Source organism: Chlorocebus sabaeus, chromosome 16 (assembly GCF_047675955.1).
Source record: "Chlorocebus sabaeus isolate Y175 chromosome 16, mChlSab1.0.hap1, whole genome shotgun sequence".
Taxonomy (NCBI): Eukaryota; Metazoa; Chordata; class Mammalia; order Primates; family Cercopithecidae; genus Chlorocebus; species Chlorocebus sabaeus.
Window position 1 is genome coordinate 34,124,106 of NC_132919.1, and position 19,045 is coordinate 34,143,150.

The window sequence follows — 19,045 nt, forward strand, 5'->3', positions numbered from 1 at the left end:
AAGACCATTTCTTACTGTCATCTATAATTAATATGGACATCTTAGTGGACTAGAAGCTAAGGGCATAAATTCTCCCAGTGATTTTTAGTTTTAGCATTGTGATTAACGCCTTGTAAAATTGCCAGAACTTAATAAATAATTGCTTTTCATTATTAGTATGCCATCAAATTTAGTAACTGTTTCAGGCTTTAATGTGTCAAGCCTAAAATTATCCAGATTTCTGAGGATCTTCTCCCCCTTGAAAGGGCATTCAATTAGCTCCCGTAGAAATACGCATGTATACAGGGGCACTGTATACATGGGTCTAAAAAATAAATAAAAATATGCGTACGTTCTGGTGAGTCTAGCACAGCATTGCCCAATAGAAATACAATAGAGGTCACAAATGTGACCCATATAGTTAATGTAAACTTTCTAATAGCCACATTGGAAAGAAAACAACACAAACAATGAGAAAATATATTTTATTTAACCCAATATATTCAAAATATTTCATCATGCAATCAATATAAAAAATTTCTTTTTGTTGGTCATGATGGCCTGCGCTTGTAATCCTAGCTACTTATGAGGCTGAGGCAAGAGGATTGCTTGAGGCCAGGAGTTTGAGACTAGATGGGCAACATAGTAAGACCTCATCTCTTAAAAATGAAAAAAATTAGCTGGGCACTGTGGCATACACCTGTAGTCCCAACTACTTGGGAAACTGAGGCAGGAGGATTGCTTGAGCCCAGGAGTTCAAGGCTGCAATGAGCTGTGATTGTGTCTATGAATAGCCACTGCACTCCAGTCTGGGTAATAGTGAGACTGTCAAATTCCATTTCCCCTCCGCCCCATACCTCTTCAAATGTAACAAAGGGAAAAAAAAAACGTAGTGTACATTCCTTTTTTCATACTAAAATTTAGAAATCTGTTTTGTATTTTGCATTTAGAGCACATCTTAATTTTAGACTAGCTACATTTCTGGTGCTCAGCAGGCCACATGTAGGTAGTAGACACTGTGAACAGTGCAGCTCTAGAATGATAGATTCTTGGCCTCCTGAGATGTTGATAGATGCTGATTCCAGAAAGCCTTTTTACCATGCATATAAGACATAGGAGGAAATACAATGTAAATACAGCTGTTATTGAGAATAGTACTTAAATCCATTGAGTCACTTAAATGTGGAATTAGTGTTGTTCTTTTCCTCTTTTCCTCACACTCAGAAAATTGTATTCTGGATTTAGTAGTCTGAAAACTCAAGCACAGCATGGGTTTTTAAGCTAATCTTTCTTCATTTTTAGCTAAGCCCTTTCTCTCTAGTTAGTGAAATTTTCTAAGAATAGAGATTCCTGCATTGTCCTTTTACTTCTTGGCAATTTTAGTCCGTAAATAGATATAGTTAGATTTTTTTTTTTTTTTTAAATTAAAGATTTGGAGACCGGGTGTGGTGGCTCACACCTGTAATCCCAGCACTTTGGGAGGCCGAGGTGGGCGGATCATAAGGTCGGGAGATAGAGACCATCCTTGGTCTCTATAGAGATGGTGAAACCCCATCTCTACTAAAAATACAAAAATTAGCTGGGCTTGGTGGTGGGCGCCTGTAGTCCCAGCTAGTCGGGAGGCTGAGGCAGGAGACTGCCGTGAACCCAGGAGGTAGAGAGGTTGCAGTGAGCTGAGATCATGCCACTGCACTCCAGCCTGGGCAACAGAGAGAGACTCCATCTCAAAAAAAAAAAAAAGGTTTGGAGTGGAGGTTCTGTCAAAGAACTTTTTCTTTCTTGAGAAGCATCTGAAATGGAATCTGTTGTCTATTCTAAATATATACTGCTGTAACAGTGAAAGAACCTTCAGAGTATGCTTTCGTGTGGGCTGCTCTTTGTGGTTTTGAACTTGGGGGAACTGTCTCTGTGTTTGGGTCAAGAATATGCAACTGGCTGGGCGCACTGGCTAATGCCTGTAATCCCAGCACTTCGGGAGGCTGAGGCGGGGGGATCACCTGAGGTCAGGGCTTTGAGACCAGCCTAGCCAACATGGTGAAACCCCGTCTCTACTGAAAATACAAAAATTAGCTGGGCATGGTGGCGGGTGCCTATAATCCCAGCTACTCGGGAGGCTGAGGTGAGAGAATCGCTTGAATCCGGGAGTTGGAGGTTGCAGTGAGCCGAGATCGCACCATTGCACTCCAGCCTGGGCAACAAGAGCGAAAGTCTTGTCTCAAAAAAAAAAAGGCCGGGCACGGTGGCTCACGTCTGTAATCCCAGCACTTTGGGAGGCCGAGGCGGGCAGATCACAAGGTCAGGAGATCGAGACCATCCTGGCTAACATGGTGAAACCCTGTCTCTACTAAAAATACAAAAAATTAGCCGGGTGTGGTGGCGGGCACCTGTAGTCCCAGCTACATGAGAGGCTGAGGCAGGAGAATGGTGTGAACCCGGGAGGTGGAGCTTGCAGTGAGCCAAGATTGCGCCACTGCACTCCAGCCTGGGTGACAGAGTGAGACTCTGTCTCAAAAAAAAAAAAAAAAAAAAAGGAGTATACAACTATCTGGGGACTGTGGCGTGGACCTGTAGTCCCAGCTACTTAGGAGGCTGAGGTGGGAGGGTCACTGATGATCAGGAGTTCGTGACCAGACTGGGCAAAATAGCAAGACACCATCTGAAAAAATAACAAAAAAGCAGGTAGTTTTCTTATGCAGGTGGTACTCTGCCAATAAAGTTGAGTATACTTATGTCTCTCTTAAATATCTCTGCTACTTCAGGAATTCTTTATGTGTACATGTTCTCTCCTTTTTCTGGGAATTAAAGCAGATTTATTATGTCAACATCATGACTCATAGATGTTCAAGTACCTTTGTGTCTTAATTTGCCTTAGCATGTAGAAAAGGGATTTGTAACGTTAACGCAGATTTTAAAGAAAGATTGTTAACCTCAGGCACATTTTCTGTTAATATCTAATAGTACTACTTGAAGGTTATTTTCTGTATTTAATAAATTCCTAAAAAAGGATTATTTTCTATTAAGGAGAGAAAATGATTGAAATGTTTGAACTTGAAAGAAAACTTTGCATAAAATTACAGATCATCTAGATCAGTACCTAAACCAAATTTCTAGACATTTTAGACTTAAATGTGCGTATGAATTACTTGGGGGATCTTATTAAATGCAGATTCTTATTCAGTAGGTCTAGAGTGGGGCCTGAGATCCTGCTTTTCTCAGAAGCTTCCAGGCTATGCTTACGCTTCTGTTCCATGACATTTTGAATAGTAAGGATACAGACCCTTATTTTGTTAAGGAGATTGAAGCTTATGGAGAACCACTGACATGCCCAAATTTTCAAGATTGATTAGTGATAATTAAGACTATACCCTGAGTCTCTTGGTTTGAAGACTAGTTCTTTCTCCAATGTACCATGGTATTTCCAAATTTATGGCCATGTGTTGAAATCTTCAGCTGCTTTATTTTCAAAGGAAATGCTCAGTAAAGATGACATTCAAGGTCAGGCTTGGTGGCTCACGCCTGTAATCCCAACACTTTGGGAGGCCAAGACGGGGGATCACGAGGTCAGGAGATCAAGACCATCCTGGCTAACACAGTGAAACCCATCTCTACTAAAAATACAAAAACAAAAAATTAGTCGGGCGTGCTGGCAGGCACCCGTAGTCCCAGCTACTCGGGAGGCTGAGGCAGGAGAATGGCGTCAACCTGGGAGGCGGAGGTTGCAGTGAGCCGTGATCACGCCGCTGCACTCCAGCCTGGGCGACATAGCGAGACTCTATCTCAGAAATAAAAAAAATAAAGATGATAATGTTCAAATGTATTATATGGAGGAATAAGAAATCATAAACCTTTTTAAATGTCATTTGTTTTATATCCCTTTATTTTTGCCAGGGGTATGTCATTTTTCTGTTGTTCAAAGTTATATTGCTGGCCAGAATGGAAATTATAGGAACTAGCTATGTATGAAATTGCATGTTTTCTGTCCATTGTGGCCAGATTAGGTATTCCCTTAAGATGACAACAAAGTAAGAGGCATTTCTTCTAGCACTTATTTGTGAACCCAGTGACCTCCAATTTCCCATTTTAAAAGTTATCTTTATCCTCGGAACTTTAACCTACTGGCATAAGAATGTGGGCTTAATATTTTCACTAGTTCTTTTCTCTCAGTTTTTGGAGTTAAAAAACCTGAGAGGCCAGGCGTGGCAGCTCACGCCTTTAATCCCAGCACTTTGGGAGACCGAGGCGGGCAGATCATGAGGTCAGGAGATCGAGACCATCCTGGCTAACACAGTGAAACCCCATCTGTACTAAAAATACAAAAAATTAGCCCGGTGTGGTAGCGCCTGTAGTCCCAGCTGAGGCAGGAGAATGATGTGAACCCAGGAGGCGGAGCTTGCAGTGAGCCGCGATCGTGCTACTGCTCTCCAGCCTGGGCAACAGAGCAAGACTCCCTCTTTGAAAAAAGAAAAAGAAAAAAAAAAAACCTCTGAGATACCTTGGTTTCTAATAATAATATTTTCAGCAGTTTAATCTTTTAATCTCAAATCTGTTGGCTTCCCTTTCTTAAAGAGTTAAGCAGCGATATACATGTCATTTAGAAGTATAGGGAGGGCTTCAGTACTATTTGTTCTGAAGTAGGGGGTTTAGAAAATTCAGTGGTAAACTGTATAGGAAGGGTCTGAGTTTCATATTGTCTATATTGCCTTGAAATAGCCTTAGACTCCTGCTTAAAAAGGCATCCTGGAAATCATATAAAAAGTAACAACAAGTTAAAATGCATGTGTCTTTACCCAAGGCAGTTGTAAGTGGAAATATTTTTACCTTACAGTGAAATAGAATAGATTTATTAAGAAGGGAGAATTTTTTCTCAGAGTGTTTTATCTCAGTGTGGCTCAGAAAAGCCATCTATAGGGTAGGGTAATCACTAGAGTTGAGGGTTCCTCCTCCCACCCCCTATAAGATAGGTATCCATAAAGCAGAGATTTGTAGGCAGTGAGAGACTTCAGTATATTAGATTAACTTCTTGGGTTATAGTAGAATAAGATCATTAGTAGTAGAAGATCTGATATCAGAAAACTTTTGAGTGTTTTTATTGCCATATTAGCATATAAATCTTAAAGGATTACAGAATTCAGTTAAGAGAAGCAAGCTTTTATTGGAAGAGTGTCTTGATAAGAGAGACCTTAGATTTCTTACATAAAGCCATACTCACAAGGACCACTGTCCTTGTGATTGTAATTTGCCAGATAAAAGTCTGTGTCCTGGAGTGGTGGCTTGTGCCTGTAATCCCAGCACTTTGGGAGGCTGAAGTGGGCGAATTATTTGAGGCCAGGAGCTGGAGATCAATTTAGGCAACATGGTAAAACCTCATCTCTACTAAAAACACAGAAATTAGCTGGGTGCGGGGACACATACCCGTAATCCCAGCTACTAGGGAGGCTGAGGCAGGAGAATCAACTTGAACCTGGGAGGTGGAGGTTCAGTGCAGTGAGCCGAGATCCCACCACTGCACTTCAGCCTGGGTGACAGAGCAAGACTCTCTCAAAAAAAAAAAAAGTTGTCCTGTGGGGAGTTGCATTATTGGAATATGTTGCCTTCTGTCTGTAATATGCACTACTGATAGTGTACAGAGCATGTGGCAGCATGAACCTCTGTAGCTCTGATGTGGAGAGATGTAGTCTAGTGGGTATGGAGTAGGAGGGCGGTTTTTAAGTGATGCTCTTTTTAGTCTTTTATAAGGGTTTTGAATGATTTGAAATTTTAAGACTGCTTTTATTCAGTCTCACTTTTGTGTATATTTGTATTTCACTTTTAAAATTCATCTCATAAAATTCACTATTTGGTATCACAGCAGAACCTAATACTCAAGTTTTAATCCTCTCCTGTTCTAGCATCAAAATCTTAACCTTGCTTTATATTCTTCTAGTCTTTTTTCTTTTTCTCATATTTAGAAAATACCCTTTTGGAAAAAATACTTGCTCTAGTTTAGTATTCTTCATGCTGTGCCTCCAGTTTTATGTTATGGTTTAATAGTATCCCTTTGGCTTGGGGTTGGGAAGATTTCAAAATAAGAGTGTATTAGATATGTAATAAGCTTGAAAAGACATCTTGTGGAAATAAATCCTTGGGAAAACACTTAGATGGAAACAACATTTGAAACTCTATGAAATGGAATTTACTGAAAACTTAGAGGTGCTACTGTTTTCCTAAGCACTCTACTTGTGACAGTTAAGTGTAGATTGAGCCCAGGGCTCAGCACATTAGAGACTTAAGGAAGAAATCATTTCTTCAATTTTTCCTCTGCAGTGGTGGTGACCGCGGTGGCTTCAAAAATTTTGGTGGTAAGTGCTGAGTATCCCAAAATGTTTCAGTGGAAATGCTATATAAATCTAAAAGCCACCAATATCCCGCAGATGTAGTCAAAAGTCCTTTCTTACTCTGTTGAGGCTGGTGTGTGTTGTGTGCTTTAAAAAAAAATTTATATATATATATACACATATATATATCAAAGTAAACATTAAAAAGCCAGAGTTGATCTCAAACAGTACAATGGGTTTCTACACAGTGAATTTGCATGAAAGAGTCTGTGGTGACCAATGAATGACACCTTCACTGGATTTTGACAGTTTGTTTTTATAGAGGTAGCTGACATGGTGTTTTTAAATTACTAGGGTTGTCCAATCAGCCTTTACAACCAGAGCTTAACAAACGTGATACTAGCATAATGCTAAAGTGGCAGGTGCTATCTAGGACAAGTTAAAGGGAATGTTGACATTCATCTCGATTTCCTAAACTTTAAATAAAACATAATTTATATATTTACTTTGTAAATCTGTGATGGTTGACTTTCAAGGATTTTGGAAGTATTGACTTTTCATGCCTTGGTTTATTACTATTTTTTTTGATAATGATTTTAAATGAATTGCCTTAAATAGCTCTCTTTTCTTTTCTTTTCCCTTAGGTCACAGGGATTATGGACCCAGACCAGATGCAGGTAAGGTTTATGGTGTTTTGTCACTTTGCCATTAAGAAAATGTTAGTTTTCCATTTTTTGGTGGGAAAAGTATGTGTTTGGAGGGCTTAGTATGGGAGGAAGATTTAATTTGATAGTGGTGCCAGAACTGGGGAGCTTTCTTGCTTGCTTGCTTTCTTTTCTTTCTTTTCTTTTCTCTTTCTTTTCTTTCTCTTCTCTTCTCTTCTCTTCTCTTCTCTTCTCTTCTCTTCTCTTCTCTTCTCTTCTCTTCTCTTCTCTTCTCTTTTCGATGGAGTTTTGCTCGTGTTGCCCAGGCTGGGGTGCAGTGGCGCAGTTTTGGCTCACTGCAACACCCACCTGCTGGGATCAAGCAGTTCTCCGGTGTCAGCCTCCCGAGTAGCTGGGACTGCAGGTGCACGCCACCATGCCTGGCTCAGTTTTTGTATTTTTAGTAGAGGCGGAGTTTCACCATGCTGGCCAGGCTGGTCTCGAACTCCTGACCTTGAGATCCGCCTGTCTCGGCATCCCACAGTGCTGGGATTACAGGCGTGAGCCACCACGCCCAGCCAGGGAGCTTTATTTCTAAAGAAATGTCAGAAAAATTCAGGAGTATTGATGGGACAGTTTGCTAGGAAAAATTGCTGTTTGTACTTTCCCATATTCTTCTGTGAAGAAATATTTGAATTTTTACTGCTAGTTAGCATTAATTATTGAAAATTATTGCAAATCAGATTTAATGAAAGAATTTTTATCATCGTGGAATTAGAAGTAGAAAAACTGTTTAAGAAAGAAAATCCTACGTTGGATTGGTAGTCTGCTTAAGTGTGCTGACTTAGTGAATTCAAGAAACGTGAATTCATACATGAGAGAACTGTCTTGTTTTGGGTAGAGGTCACTAATTTTATGTGGCTTTTTATTTAAATGAAATTCAAAGCTACAGATTTACCTGTGGAGCCTGTTGAAAGTTATAATTTAGAGGTTAAAAATCTATTTGAGCCAAAAATTTAAAATCAGAACTTTTGTTTTTATTAAGATGCCAAAGTATTCTATATGGATGGCAATTTCTGAATTATCCCTTGATGGACTGAATTTTTATACATCTTTCTTACTTTGTTGTACTAATCCAAAAGTGTGCATGTAAGGTAAGGTGTGTGTACAAGGTGCCTCTGCCCTCTGGTATATACAAAGCTTATTGCAATGAATGGGAAACCAGCAGTTCTGCTTGGTGGCTTACTTGGAAGTTCAAAGTATCAGATTTGGAGAATTTTCTACTAGAGAATCTTAAAAATGTTTAATCGTAAAGAATTAGAGTTCTCCAGAGAAAGAAATGCTAAATTAACTCCATCTCTTCATGACCTTTAGCTCTATGTCTGATCTGAAGAGTGAGGTTTGTAAGATCATCCTTAATTGGTATATAGGTATTTCACATACTGTGGACTTGATCCACGTTACCTGAAATTTAGTTGTAAGAATTGATCAAATAATTATTGTGAATACTTTGCATGTTTATATAAGATTGTTCTTATATTAGTCCTCTCCTTTTTGTCATAGAAACAATTGAATATTGGACAATAAATTATTGTCTTTGATTACTGAACAGAATGTGATAACCAAGGAATATGTAAGATTAACCATCACTTTTTTTCTCTTAGATTCAGAATCTGATAATTCAGATAACAACACAATCTTTGTGCAAGGACTTGGGGAGGGTGTGTCTACAGATCAAGTTGGGGAGTTCTTTAAACAAATAGGAATTATCAAGGTGAGTAAAAATATATGTTGAAAATCTCATAATGTTCTGATCACAATACATAGACTGTGTAGTAAGCCTATATACTTCAATAAGCCTTGTCTCTTAAAATTTTATGATGCACGTGCTCATTTATGTCTGTAGACTTTTGCTAAATTTGTTGAATATATGAAGATTTTATTTCTTGCTTGTGTTTACCTTTCCACAGTCTACCTGTGCTTTAGCTTCCATCCTAGGACTCTAAAATTAGTCTCTGCTTAGTTCTTAAAACTGTGAGAAATAAAGGAGTTGCTGAAAACGTTTTATAGACTGAAGTACATGCAAACTCAAGTTGTTATAGCTCTTGGGAGGGGTTATTTCATGTTTATGCTGGAGATAATACGTTATCTTGTAATTACTCATTGTTCACTAAAGCATCTTTTGCACTATTAACTTCATGCATGTGTTTTTCATCTCTTCAACTAGAAAGCAGCCTTAGTAGTATTTAGATAGTAGCAGTTTCTTGAAATCAGTTTACATCTGCCCTTGTTTTGGTGTCTATGGAATTACCCACTTTTTTTTTTTTGAGACGGAATCTCACTCTTCCACCAGGCCGAAGTGCAATGGTGCGATCTTGGCTCACTGCAACCTCTACCTCCCAGGTTCAAATGATTCTCCTGCCTCAGCCTCTCAAGTAGCTGGGACTACAGGCGTGTGCCACCACACCCAGCTAATTTTTGTATTTTTAGTGGAAATGGGGTTTCACTATTGCCAGGATGGTCTTGATTTCTTGACCTCAAGTGATCTGCCCGCTTTGGCCTCCCAAAGTCCTGGGATTACAGGCGTGAGCCACTGTACCTGGCCTACTCACTTTTTTCTTTCTGTGGGAGTTATAATTTGTTAAGGAATTAATTACACACATAATACGTAATTTTGTTGTTGTTGCTGTCTTGAGACAGGGTCTTGCTCTATTGCACCCAGGCTGGAGTACAGTGGCATGATCATGGATCACTGCAGCCTCAATCTCCTGGGCTCAAGTGATCCTCCCACCTCAGCCTCCTGAGTAGTTGGAACCACTAGTACATGTCCTCATGCCCAGCTAATTAAAAAAGTTTTTTTTATAGAGATGGAGTCTCCCTGTTATTGGCTAGTCTGTTCTTGAGCTCCTGGACTCAAGTGATCCTCCCACCAAGTGCTAGGATTACAGGCGTGAGCCACCATGCCTGGCCTAAATTCACAGAGTTTTGAAAAAGTAAAAATTCTCCCTTGTCTTATCCCAGCCAAATCCCAGTGTAGTGTTTTAGAAGTTAACGTATTTACGGCTGGGCATGGTGGCTCACGCCTGTAATCCCAGCACTTTGGGAGGCCGAGGCGGGCGGATCACGAGGTCAGGAGATCGAGACCATCCTGGCTAACATGGTGAAACCCCGTCTCTACTAAAAATACAAAAAATTGGCCAGGTGTGGTGGCATGCACCTGTAGTCCCAGCTACTTGGGAGGCTGAGGCAGGAGAAGAACCCGGGAGGTGGAGGTTGCAGTGAGCCGAGATTGCACCACTGCACTCCAGCCTGGGCCACAGAGCGAGACTCTGTCTCCAAAAAAAAAGTTACATATTTACATGAAGCATTATCTACATTTAATTTCTGTGGATTTAAAGAAATTATAAACTGAGTATGGTGGCTGATTCCTATAATCACAGCACTTAATCACAGCACTGTGGGAGGCTGAGGCAGGAAGGTCACTTGAGGCCAAGGGTTTGAGACCAGCCTGAGCAATATAGCAAGACCCCATCTCTACAACAACAAAAGAGCTGGACGTGGTGGCACTCACTTGTAGTCCCAGCTACTCGGGAGGCTGAGGTGGGAGGATCTCTTGAGTCCAGGAATTTGAGGCTATAGTGAGTATGATGGTGCCACTGCATTCCAACCTGGGTGACAGTAAAACCCTGTCTCAATTAAAAAAAAAAAAAAAAAAAAAGCAATTATACATAGGTAAAACAGTATACTATATCATTTTTATAGCTTGGTTTTCACTTAGTGTAGCTTGGAGAGTTATGCTTGTCCAAACCTACAGGTAACTTTATATTAGCTGCACAGTATTTTATAGTATGAATGTGTGAATTCCTTGCAAAAAATAAATCTTTGATTATCTAAGTGATACATGATTACTTATTTTAAAAATGCTAACACCAAGTGTTTTTGTTTTTCCTCAGACAAATAAGAAGACTGGAAAACCAATGATAAATCTTTATACAGACAAGGACACAGGAAAGCCAAAGGGGGAGGCAACAGTGTCATTTGATGACCCTCCTTCAGCTAAGGCAGCCATTGACTGGTTTGATGGTATGCCTCATTCATACAGTTTTCAGCATGAAGTTTGGATAAATGTTTTCTAGTCTGGAAGTCAGAATATGCTCTGGGTGACAGTGGTTATATTCATGTTTACTTTTACTAAAAATACAGGCCAGAATTTTTATGTACCTTTAGAAATGAGATGAGCTCTATCCTTGTTGGTCTAGCATATTTCCTTATATCATGCCTTGTGCATGAGGCTATCCTGATACAGATGTAGGGAGTTGGCCTGGTTGACTGTATGTTATTTTTTCTTTAAAAAAAAAATAAATTTAAGAGGTACAGATGGCATTTTGTTACATGGATATATTGCATAGTGCTAAAGGCTGGGGTTTTCCTTTATCACTTGAATAATTTACATTTTACCCATTAAGTGATTTATCATCCCCTGACTTTATAGTTTGAAATTTAGGCCAGGTGGCATTGCTTACGCCTATAATCCCAGTGCTTTGGGAGGCTGAGGCAGGAGGATCAGTTGAGCTCAGAAGTTGGAGACCAGCCTGGACAATGTAGTGAGAGCTTGCCTCTACAAAAACAGAAAAAAAAATTTTTTTTTTTTTTTTAAATAACCTGGACATGGTGGTGTGTACCTGTGGTCCCAGTTACTTAGGAGGCTGAGGTGAAAGGATCACTTGAGCCCAGGAAGTCGAGGCTGCAGTGAGCCATGATTGAGCCACTGCGTTCCAGCCTGGGCAACAGAGTGAGAACCTGTCTCAAAAAAAACAAAAAAACAATAAATAAAGTACATTTTAGGCAGATTTCCCGTCAAATATAAAGTTAATACATACTTAGAAGAAATAGACTTTTTTTAATGGAAAGTAGAAGAAATGGGTAAAACATCTATAGCCCTCTACTCAAAAGTAGCCACTAATAATATTTCTTAATAGTTTTCCTTCTAGTGTTTTAAAATGTATCTTACATCATAATACTCCAAATAGAGTTTTGTCTTATGGTATTCTTCATTTAACATTTAAACATAGTCATTTCCCCATGTTACAAATTCATCATTTTTCTTGCACCCTAATTTAATAGTAACTAACACTTACTGCATGTTTACTGAGGTTTATGAGCTAAGCACAACTTTAAGAGCCTTACTCGCATTAACTCAATTTAATCTTCATAATAATCTTATGAGACATACATCCTGTTACTCCCATTTTACAGACAATGAAACTGATGCATAGAAAAGCTAAGTAATTTCCAAGATCACAGAGTAAGTGGCAGAGTCAGGATTGAAACTCAGGCATGCTGGATCTACTCTCTCCAAAGTACTTAACTATGCTGGATTGACAGACACTTGCAGTTTCTTTCAGTTACAAGATTATTGTACCTCTGTCTTCCAAAACATAGTTGTGTTATTTTACTTTTTTTTTTTTTTTTTGAGACGGAGTCTTGCTCTGTTGCCCAGGCTGGAGTGCAGTGGCGCTATCTCGGCTCACTGCAAGCTCCGCCTCCTGAGTTCACACCATTCTCCTGCCTCAGCCTCCCAAGTAGCTGGGACTACAGGCGCCTGCCACCATGCCTGGCTAATTTTTTGTATTTTTAGTAGAGACGGGGTTTCACCGTGTTAGCCAGGATGGTCTCCATCTCCTGACCTCGTGATCTGCCTGCCTCGCCTCCCAAAGTGCTGGAATTACAGGCATGAGCCACTCTGCCTGGCCAGCTGTTTTACTTCTTCAAAGGTGAGATTGTAGGCCGGGCACGGTCGCTCATGCCTGTAATCCCAGCACTTTGGGAGGCTGAGGCAGGTGGATCACAAGGTCAGGAGTTCGAAATCAGCCTGGCCAACATGGTGAAACCTCGTCCCTGCGAAAAATACAAAAATTAGCCAGGCGCAGTGGCGAGCGTCTGTAATCCCAGCTACTCAGGAGGCTGATACAGGAGAATTGCTTGAACCCAGGAGGTAGAGGTTGCAGTGAGCCGAGATCACACCACTGTACTCCAGCCTGGGTGACACACAGCAAGACTCCATCAAAAAAAAAAAAAAAAAAAAATGACATTGTAATACCCTATCTGTTCCCATCTCTCTATTCTTTACTTTTTTAGACTAATTGTCAGGCTTCATCACCTTGCTGTTGAAGTCTAAGTCCATTCTTTCCTACTTTTCTGCTTTCATAAGAATGAGAGAAATGAATCATGAAGCTATTTCTTTTGTGTATGGTATATTCAGAAATTATAGTGACTTGTGCCCATAGGACGTATGAGCCTTTTAAACCTAACTCTATAGTTCAAATCTTGCCAATTCTTATTTACTACTATTTTTTTTAAAGTTACTAATTATTATGCTACTTTGGAAATGATCAGAAAATTTCAAATGGTACCAAGGGCATATGGTAAAATAGGAGTTTCTTTTTCACCTTTGAACCCTAGTGATCTTGTTTCCCCTAGTAAGCACAGTAGGCAATGCATATAAGCATATGTGTAGATAAATACATGTTATTGCACTTGCACATGTATTCATTCCCTTAAACTGGCTTTTTTTTTTCCCATGTAAAAATATTAGATACAGATTTTTTTTTTTTTTTTTTTTGAGCCCATTGCCAAGGCTAGATTGCAGTGGCGTGATCATGGCTCACTGCTGTAGCCTTGACTTCCCGGGCTTAGGTGATCTGCTTCAGCCTCCAAAGTAGCTAGGACTTACCGGTGCCACCACACCCAGTTAATTTTTTTGTATTTTTTGTAGAAACGGGGTTTCACAATGTTGCCCAAGCTGGTCCCAAACTCCTGAGCCCAAGCTTTCCTTGGCCCCCCAAAGTGCCGTGATTGCAAGCGTGAGTCATCATGCCCGATTTTTTTTTTTTTTTTTTTTTGAGAGAGAGTATCACTCTGTCTTCCAGGCTAGTATACAATGGTACGATGATAGCTCACTGCAGCCTTGAATTCCCAGACTCAAGTAATCCTCATGCCTCAGCCTTCTGAGTAGCTAGGACTATAGGCACATGCCACCATGCCTAGCTCATTAAAAAAATTTTTTTTCAGAGAAAGGGTCTCGCTATGTTCCTCAGGCTTGTCTCAAACTCTTGGCCTTAAGCGAGGCTCCTATCTCAGCTTCCAAAAGTGCTGAGATTGCAGATACAAGCCACTGCACCTGGCCTTTTTCTCCACCCCTGACACTGTCTCCTTCCCCAGGCTGGTCTCGTGCTCCTGGACTCAGTTGATCTCCCACCTCAGCCTCCTGAGTAGCTGGAAGCTGGTACTACAGACACACACGGCTCCACCTTGTTTTTTTTTCTTTTTTTTTTTTTTTTAAGCTTGGTAAGAAGTGACTATCTCCCAGTGACAGATGTGCTCTTTTCAGTAGATAATGACATTTTTACCACTGTTAGCGTGACTCTTTGGAATACCAGTGTATTTTAATTTCTGTGAGGACATGTCAGTTACTCCTCCGAAACCAAAAATTTCCAAGACTTTTATATTTTTGTTGATAGGTGAAGATATAGAGTAGCATTGCTTCAAAGCCGATTTCTTTTTTCTTAGGAAAAGAATTCCATGGCAACATCATTAAAGTGTCCTTTGCCACTAGAAGACCTGAATTCATGAGAGGAGGTGGAAGTGGAGGTGGGCGGCGAGGTAAGATCCTTGCTGCGCACAGTCCTGGATACTATCCAAGGGTTTAAATTTGAGTTCATATTCTGTTTCTATTTGTGTGAACTTGGTACTGCTTTTTCTCTCACTAGGTCTTTTTTCCTGTGTCTTAAAATGAGTTCGGGTACTGAATAGATTAGGTAAATGAGATACTGTAATAGCTAAGAAAGTAGTGGGAAATGGTTGTAGATACCCCTTTGGAAAGCTGTATCATAGTTTGCTGTTCACTTGGAAATCAGGAGGCAATTTTTTTTTGTTTTTCGTGTTTTTTTGAGATGGTGTCTTACTCTGCTCAGGCTGGAGTGCAGTGGCGTGATCTCGGCTCACTGTAACCTCCGCCTCCTGGGTTCAAGCAATTCTCCTGCCTCAGCCTCTCAAGTAGCTGGGACTACAGGCGTGCACCACCATGTCCAGCTAATTTTTGTATTTTTAGTAGAGACGAGGTTTCACTATGTTGGCCACGCTGGTCTCAAACTCCTGACCTCGTAATCCACCCACCTTGGCCTTCCAAAGTGCTGGGATTACAGGCGTGAGCCACCATGGCTGGCTGACTAATCTGATCAGTTTTTAAGCTACCTGATACAGTTATTGCCAGCTTTTTAAAAAAAATTTGTATTTTAATTTTTTTTTTTTGAGACGGAATTTTGCTCTTGTTGCCCAGGCTGGAGTACAATGGCGCGTTCTCGGCTCACCACAACCTCTCCCTCCGGGGGGGTCAAGTGATTGTCCTGCCTCAGCCTCCCGAGTAGCTGGGATTACAGGCATGTGCCACCACACCCGGCTAATTTTGTATTTTTAGTAGAGATGGGGTTTCTCCATGTTGGTCAGGCTGCTCTTGAACTCCTGACCTGAGATGATCCGCCCACCTTGGCCTCCCAAAGTGCTGGGATTACAGGTGTGAGCTACCGTGCTCGGCCCAGCTTCTTTATTTCTATTAGATTCATATACTTGTCTTTTTTCTTTTTTTGTTTTGTGGGTGAATGTTACTGTGGCCTTTACATTCATACTCTCACATTTGGAGTTTGTCTTCTCACCTAATCTTCATCAGGGAGATTCTCTAGTAGGGTATAGGTTAGGCATCCTAAGTTTAAAAATCTGAAATTGGAAATGCTCTGGAATCTGAAACTTTGAGCACCGACATAATGCTCAAAGGAAATGGTCATTGAAGCATTTCAGGTTTTGGGTTTTTGGATTTGGGCTGCTCAACTTGCAAGTAGAAGACAAATATTTCAAAATCTGAAAAACCCAAAATCAGAGACAGTTTTGGTCCCAAGTATTTGGGGGAAGGGATACTCAACCTGTATTACAGAAAATGGACTTTGAAGTTTTCTAGTGCATTATTTGCACTGTATTATGTGCCTAGGGTCTGTTTTCAAGGTCCTCTGTTTACTAAGTACAAGACCCAAATCAAAGAATTACGAAGTCCTGCTATAAGGGGTTAATTTGCAGAGTGCTGCCTAAGTATTGATGGGTACCTACTCTTACGTTATCTGATGCTTTTCTTCTGTTTTGTTAATGTCTGCTGCTGATTTTTCTCCCCTGGCCCCATCCCCATAGGCCGTGGAGGATATAGAGGTCGTGGAGGCTTTCAAGGGAGAGGTGGAGACCCCAAAAGTGGGGATTGGGTTTGCCCTAATCCGTAAGTATCTTGTTTACTTTGATGAGAGTAGGGGTTGGAATTGGGGCTGGAGGGTACAGAAAGGGGTTCTGAGTCCATTAGAAACTATCTAGGAGCATTATATTTTCCTCCTTTCTTAGGTCATGTGGAAATATGAACTTTGCTCGAAGGAATTCCTGCAATCAGTGCAATGAGCCTAGACCAGAGGACTCTCGTCCCTCAGGAGGAGGTGGGTCAGCCTTTTAATGGCATCTGCATCGTGCTTATCTTCTGACTAGCATTAAGGGGGCTTTACGTTGTTTCTGCTGGCCTCATTGTTTGCATTTCTACCTTGCAGATTTCCGGGGGAGAGGCTACGGTGGAGAGAGGGGCTACAGAGGTCGTGGGGGCAGAGGTGGAGACCGAGGCGGCTATGGTGGAGACAGAAGTGGGGGTGGCTATGGTGGAGACAGAAGCAGCGGTGGTGGCTACAGCGGAGATAGAAGTGGGGGCGGCTATGGTGGAGACAGAAGTGGGGGTGGCTATGGTGGGGACAGAGGCGGCGGCTATGGTGGGGACAGAGGAGGCGGCTATGGAGGAGACCGAGGAGGTGGCTATGGAGGAGATCGAGGTGGCTATGGAGGAGACCGAGGAGGAGGCTATGGCGGAGACCGAGGCGGCTATGGAGGAGACCGAGGAGGTTACGGAGGAGATCGAGGAGGTTATGGAGGAGATCGAGGAGGCTATGGAGGAGACAGAAGCCGGGGGGGCTATGGAGGAGACCGTGGTGGTGGCAGTGGCTACGGTGGAGACCGAAGTGGAGGCTATGGAGGAGACCGAGGTGGGGGCTACGGAGGAGACCGAGGTGGCTATGGAGGCAAAATGGGAGGAAGGTGAGTATTAGAATGCGTTTATTAACCTTTTTACCTCACTACACCTAGATTGGGGTGTTTGAACCACATTTTCTTTTTGCCAATTTTTTGGAACTTGAATTTCCCATTGGCAGTTCTCTTAGGATGGAGAAGATGATTTAGTTTCCTGCTTAGCAATTTCTAAAATTTTGTTTTGGAACTTTTTATTTTTTAACTTTAATTTTTATTTTTTAGAGACAATAAAAATTAAATTTAGTGACAGAGACAGGGTCTTGCTCTGTCATCCAGGCTAGAGTGCAGTGGTATGATCATAGCTCATTGTAACCTCAAACTCTTAGACTCAGGCAATGCTCCTGCCTCTGTCTCCCAAGTAGGTGGGACTGTAGGTGTGTGCCACCACACCTGGCCAATTTTTTAAAATTTTCTGTAGAGACAGGGTCTCACTATGTTGCCCAGGCTGGTCTCAAACTCCTGGCCTCATTCCTCCTGTCTTGGCCTCCCAAAGTGTTTGGATTACAGGTATGAGCCACAGCACCTGCTGGAAATTCTTTATTATTATTATTATTATTTTTTGAGTCTCACTGTGTCGCCCAGGCTGGAGTGCAGTGGTACGATCTTGGCTCACTGAAAGCCCCGCCTCCTGGGTTCATGCCATTCTCCTGCCTCAGCCTCCCGAGTAGCTGGGACTATAGGCGCCCACCACCACGCCCGGCTAATTTTTTGTATTTTTAGTAGAGACAGGGTTTCACTGTGTTAGCCAGGATGGTCTCGATCTCCTGACCTCGTGATCCACTCACCTCGGCCTCCCAAAGTGCTGGGATTACAGGTGTGAGCCACTGCGCCCGACCTTTTTTCTTTTCTTTTTTTTTTTTTTTGAGACGGAGTCTCTCTCTGTCGCCCAGGCTGGAGTGCAGTGGTGCGATCTCAGCTCACTGCAAGCTCCACCTCCCAGGTTCACGCCATTCTCCTGCCTCAGCCTCCCGAGTAGCTGGGACTATAGGCGCCCACCACCACGCCTGGCTAATTTTTTGTATTTTTAGTAGAGACAGGGTTTCACTGTGTTAGCCAGGATGGTCTCGATCTCCTGACCTCGTGATCCGCCTGCCTCGGCCTCCCAAAGTGCTGGGATTACAGGCGTGAGCCACCGAGCCCTGCCACCTGCTGGAAATTCTTACTCATAAATCTTTATTTGTTTGGATGTATCTGTGTGTGTATTTTTTTTTTCTCATAAAGATAATTGAGATAGAAAGATAATAACTTGAAACTATGTGTAAATCAGGAGTTCCTAAGTGAAGGAACATACCTTTCATAGGGTGGTTCTTTTTCAAATCATATATACTACCCTGCAGTTATTTTTCTGGAGATTCTGGTAATAACTTTTCCAGATGAAAACCACTGATGGGAATGCCTTATGCACATGAATGGTGTAGCGGCAGAAGAAGTTGAAGACCAATGATAGAGAGTAACTTCAATTATTATACTAAGGACCTCTATGCCAGCGGCAGTATAAGGCAGTGATAATTAATATAGAATATGGTTAAGAGCGTGAAGTTGGGAAACAGACTGTCTGAATTTAAATCCTAACTCTACCACTTATTAGCTGTGTGATCTTAGGAAAGTTACTTAATCCTTTGGAGTGTTGGAGTGAGTGTCAGTACTCTTTTTTTCTTTTTTGAAATGGAGTCTCGCTCTGTCACCCAGGCTGGAGTGCAGTGGCGCGAACTTGGCTCACTGCAAACTTCGCCTCCCAGGTTCACACCATTCTCCTGCCTCAGCCTCCCAAGTAGCTGGGACTACAGGCGCCCGCCACCACGCCTGGCTAATATTTTGTATTTTTAGTAGAGACGAGGTTTCACTGTGTTAGCCAGGATGGTCTCGATCTCCTGACCTCGTGATCCGCCTGCCTTGGCCTCCCAAAGTGCTGGGATTACTGGGTGCGTGAGCCACCACACCCAGCCTGGA

At 41.7% G+C, this 19,045-nt stretch overlaps 1 protein-coding gene across 2 annotated transcripts in view; it reads left to right on the forward strand.

Annotated features, from left to right (window-relative positions):
• Positions 1 to 19,045, forward strand: part of TAF15 (TATA-box binding protein associated factor 15) — a 38,314-nt gene that overhangs the window by 18,294 nt on the left and 975 nt on the right. For both annotated transcript variants that reach the window (XM_008011077.3, XM_008011078.3), the window contains exons 8-15: positions 6,283 to 6,317; positions 6,938 to 6,970; positions 8,602 to 8,711; positions 10,891 to 11,020; positions 14,507 to 14,599; positions 16,172 to 16,253; positions 16,373 to 16,461; positions 16,570 to 17,104. In XM_008011077.3, coding sequence (XP_008009268.2) covers positions 6,283 to 6,317; positions 6,938 to 6,970; positions 8,602 to 8,711; positions 10,891 to 11,020; positions 14,507 to 14,599; positions 16,172 to 16,253; positions 16,373 to 16,461; positions 16,570 to 17,104 — 1,107 coding nt within the window. The remainder of the gene's footprint in view (positions 1 to 6,282; positions 6,318 to 6,937; positions 6,971 to 8,601; positions 8,712 to 10,890; positions 11,021 to 14,506; positions 14,600 to 16,171; positions 16,254 to 16,372; positions 16,462 to 16,569; positions 17,105 to 19,045) is intronic.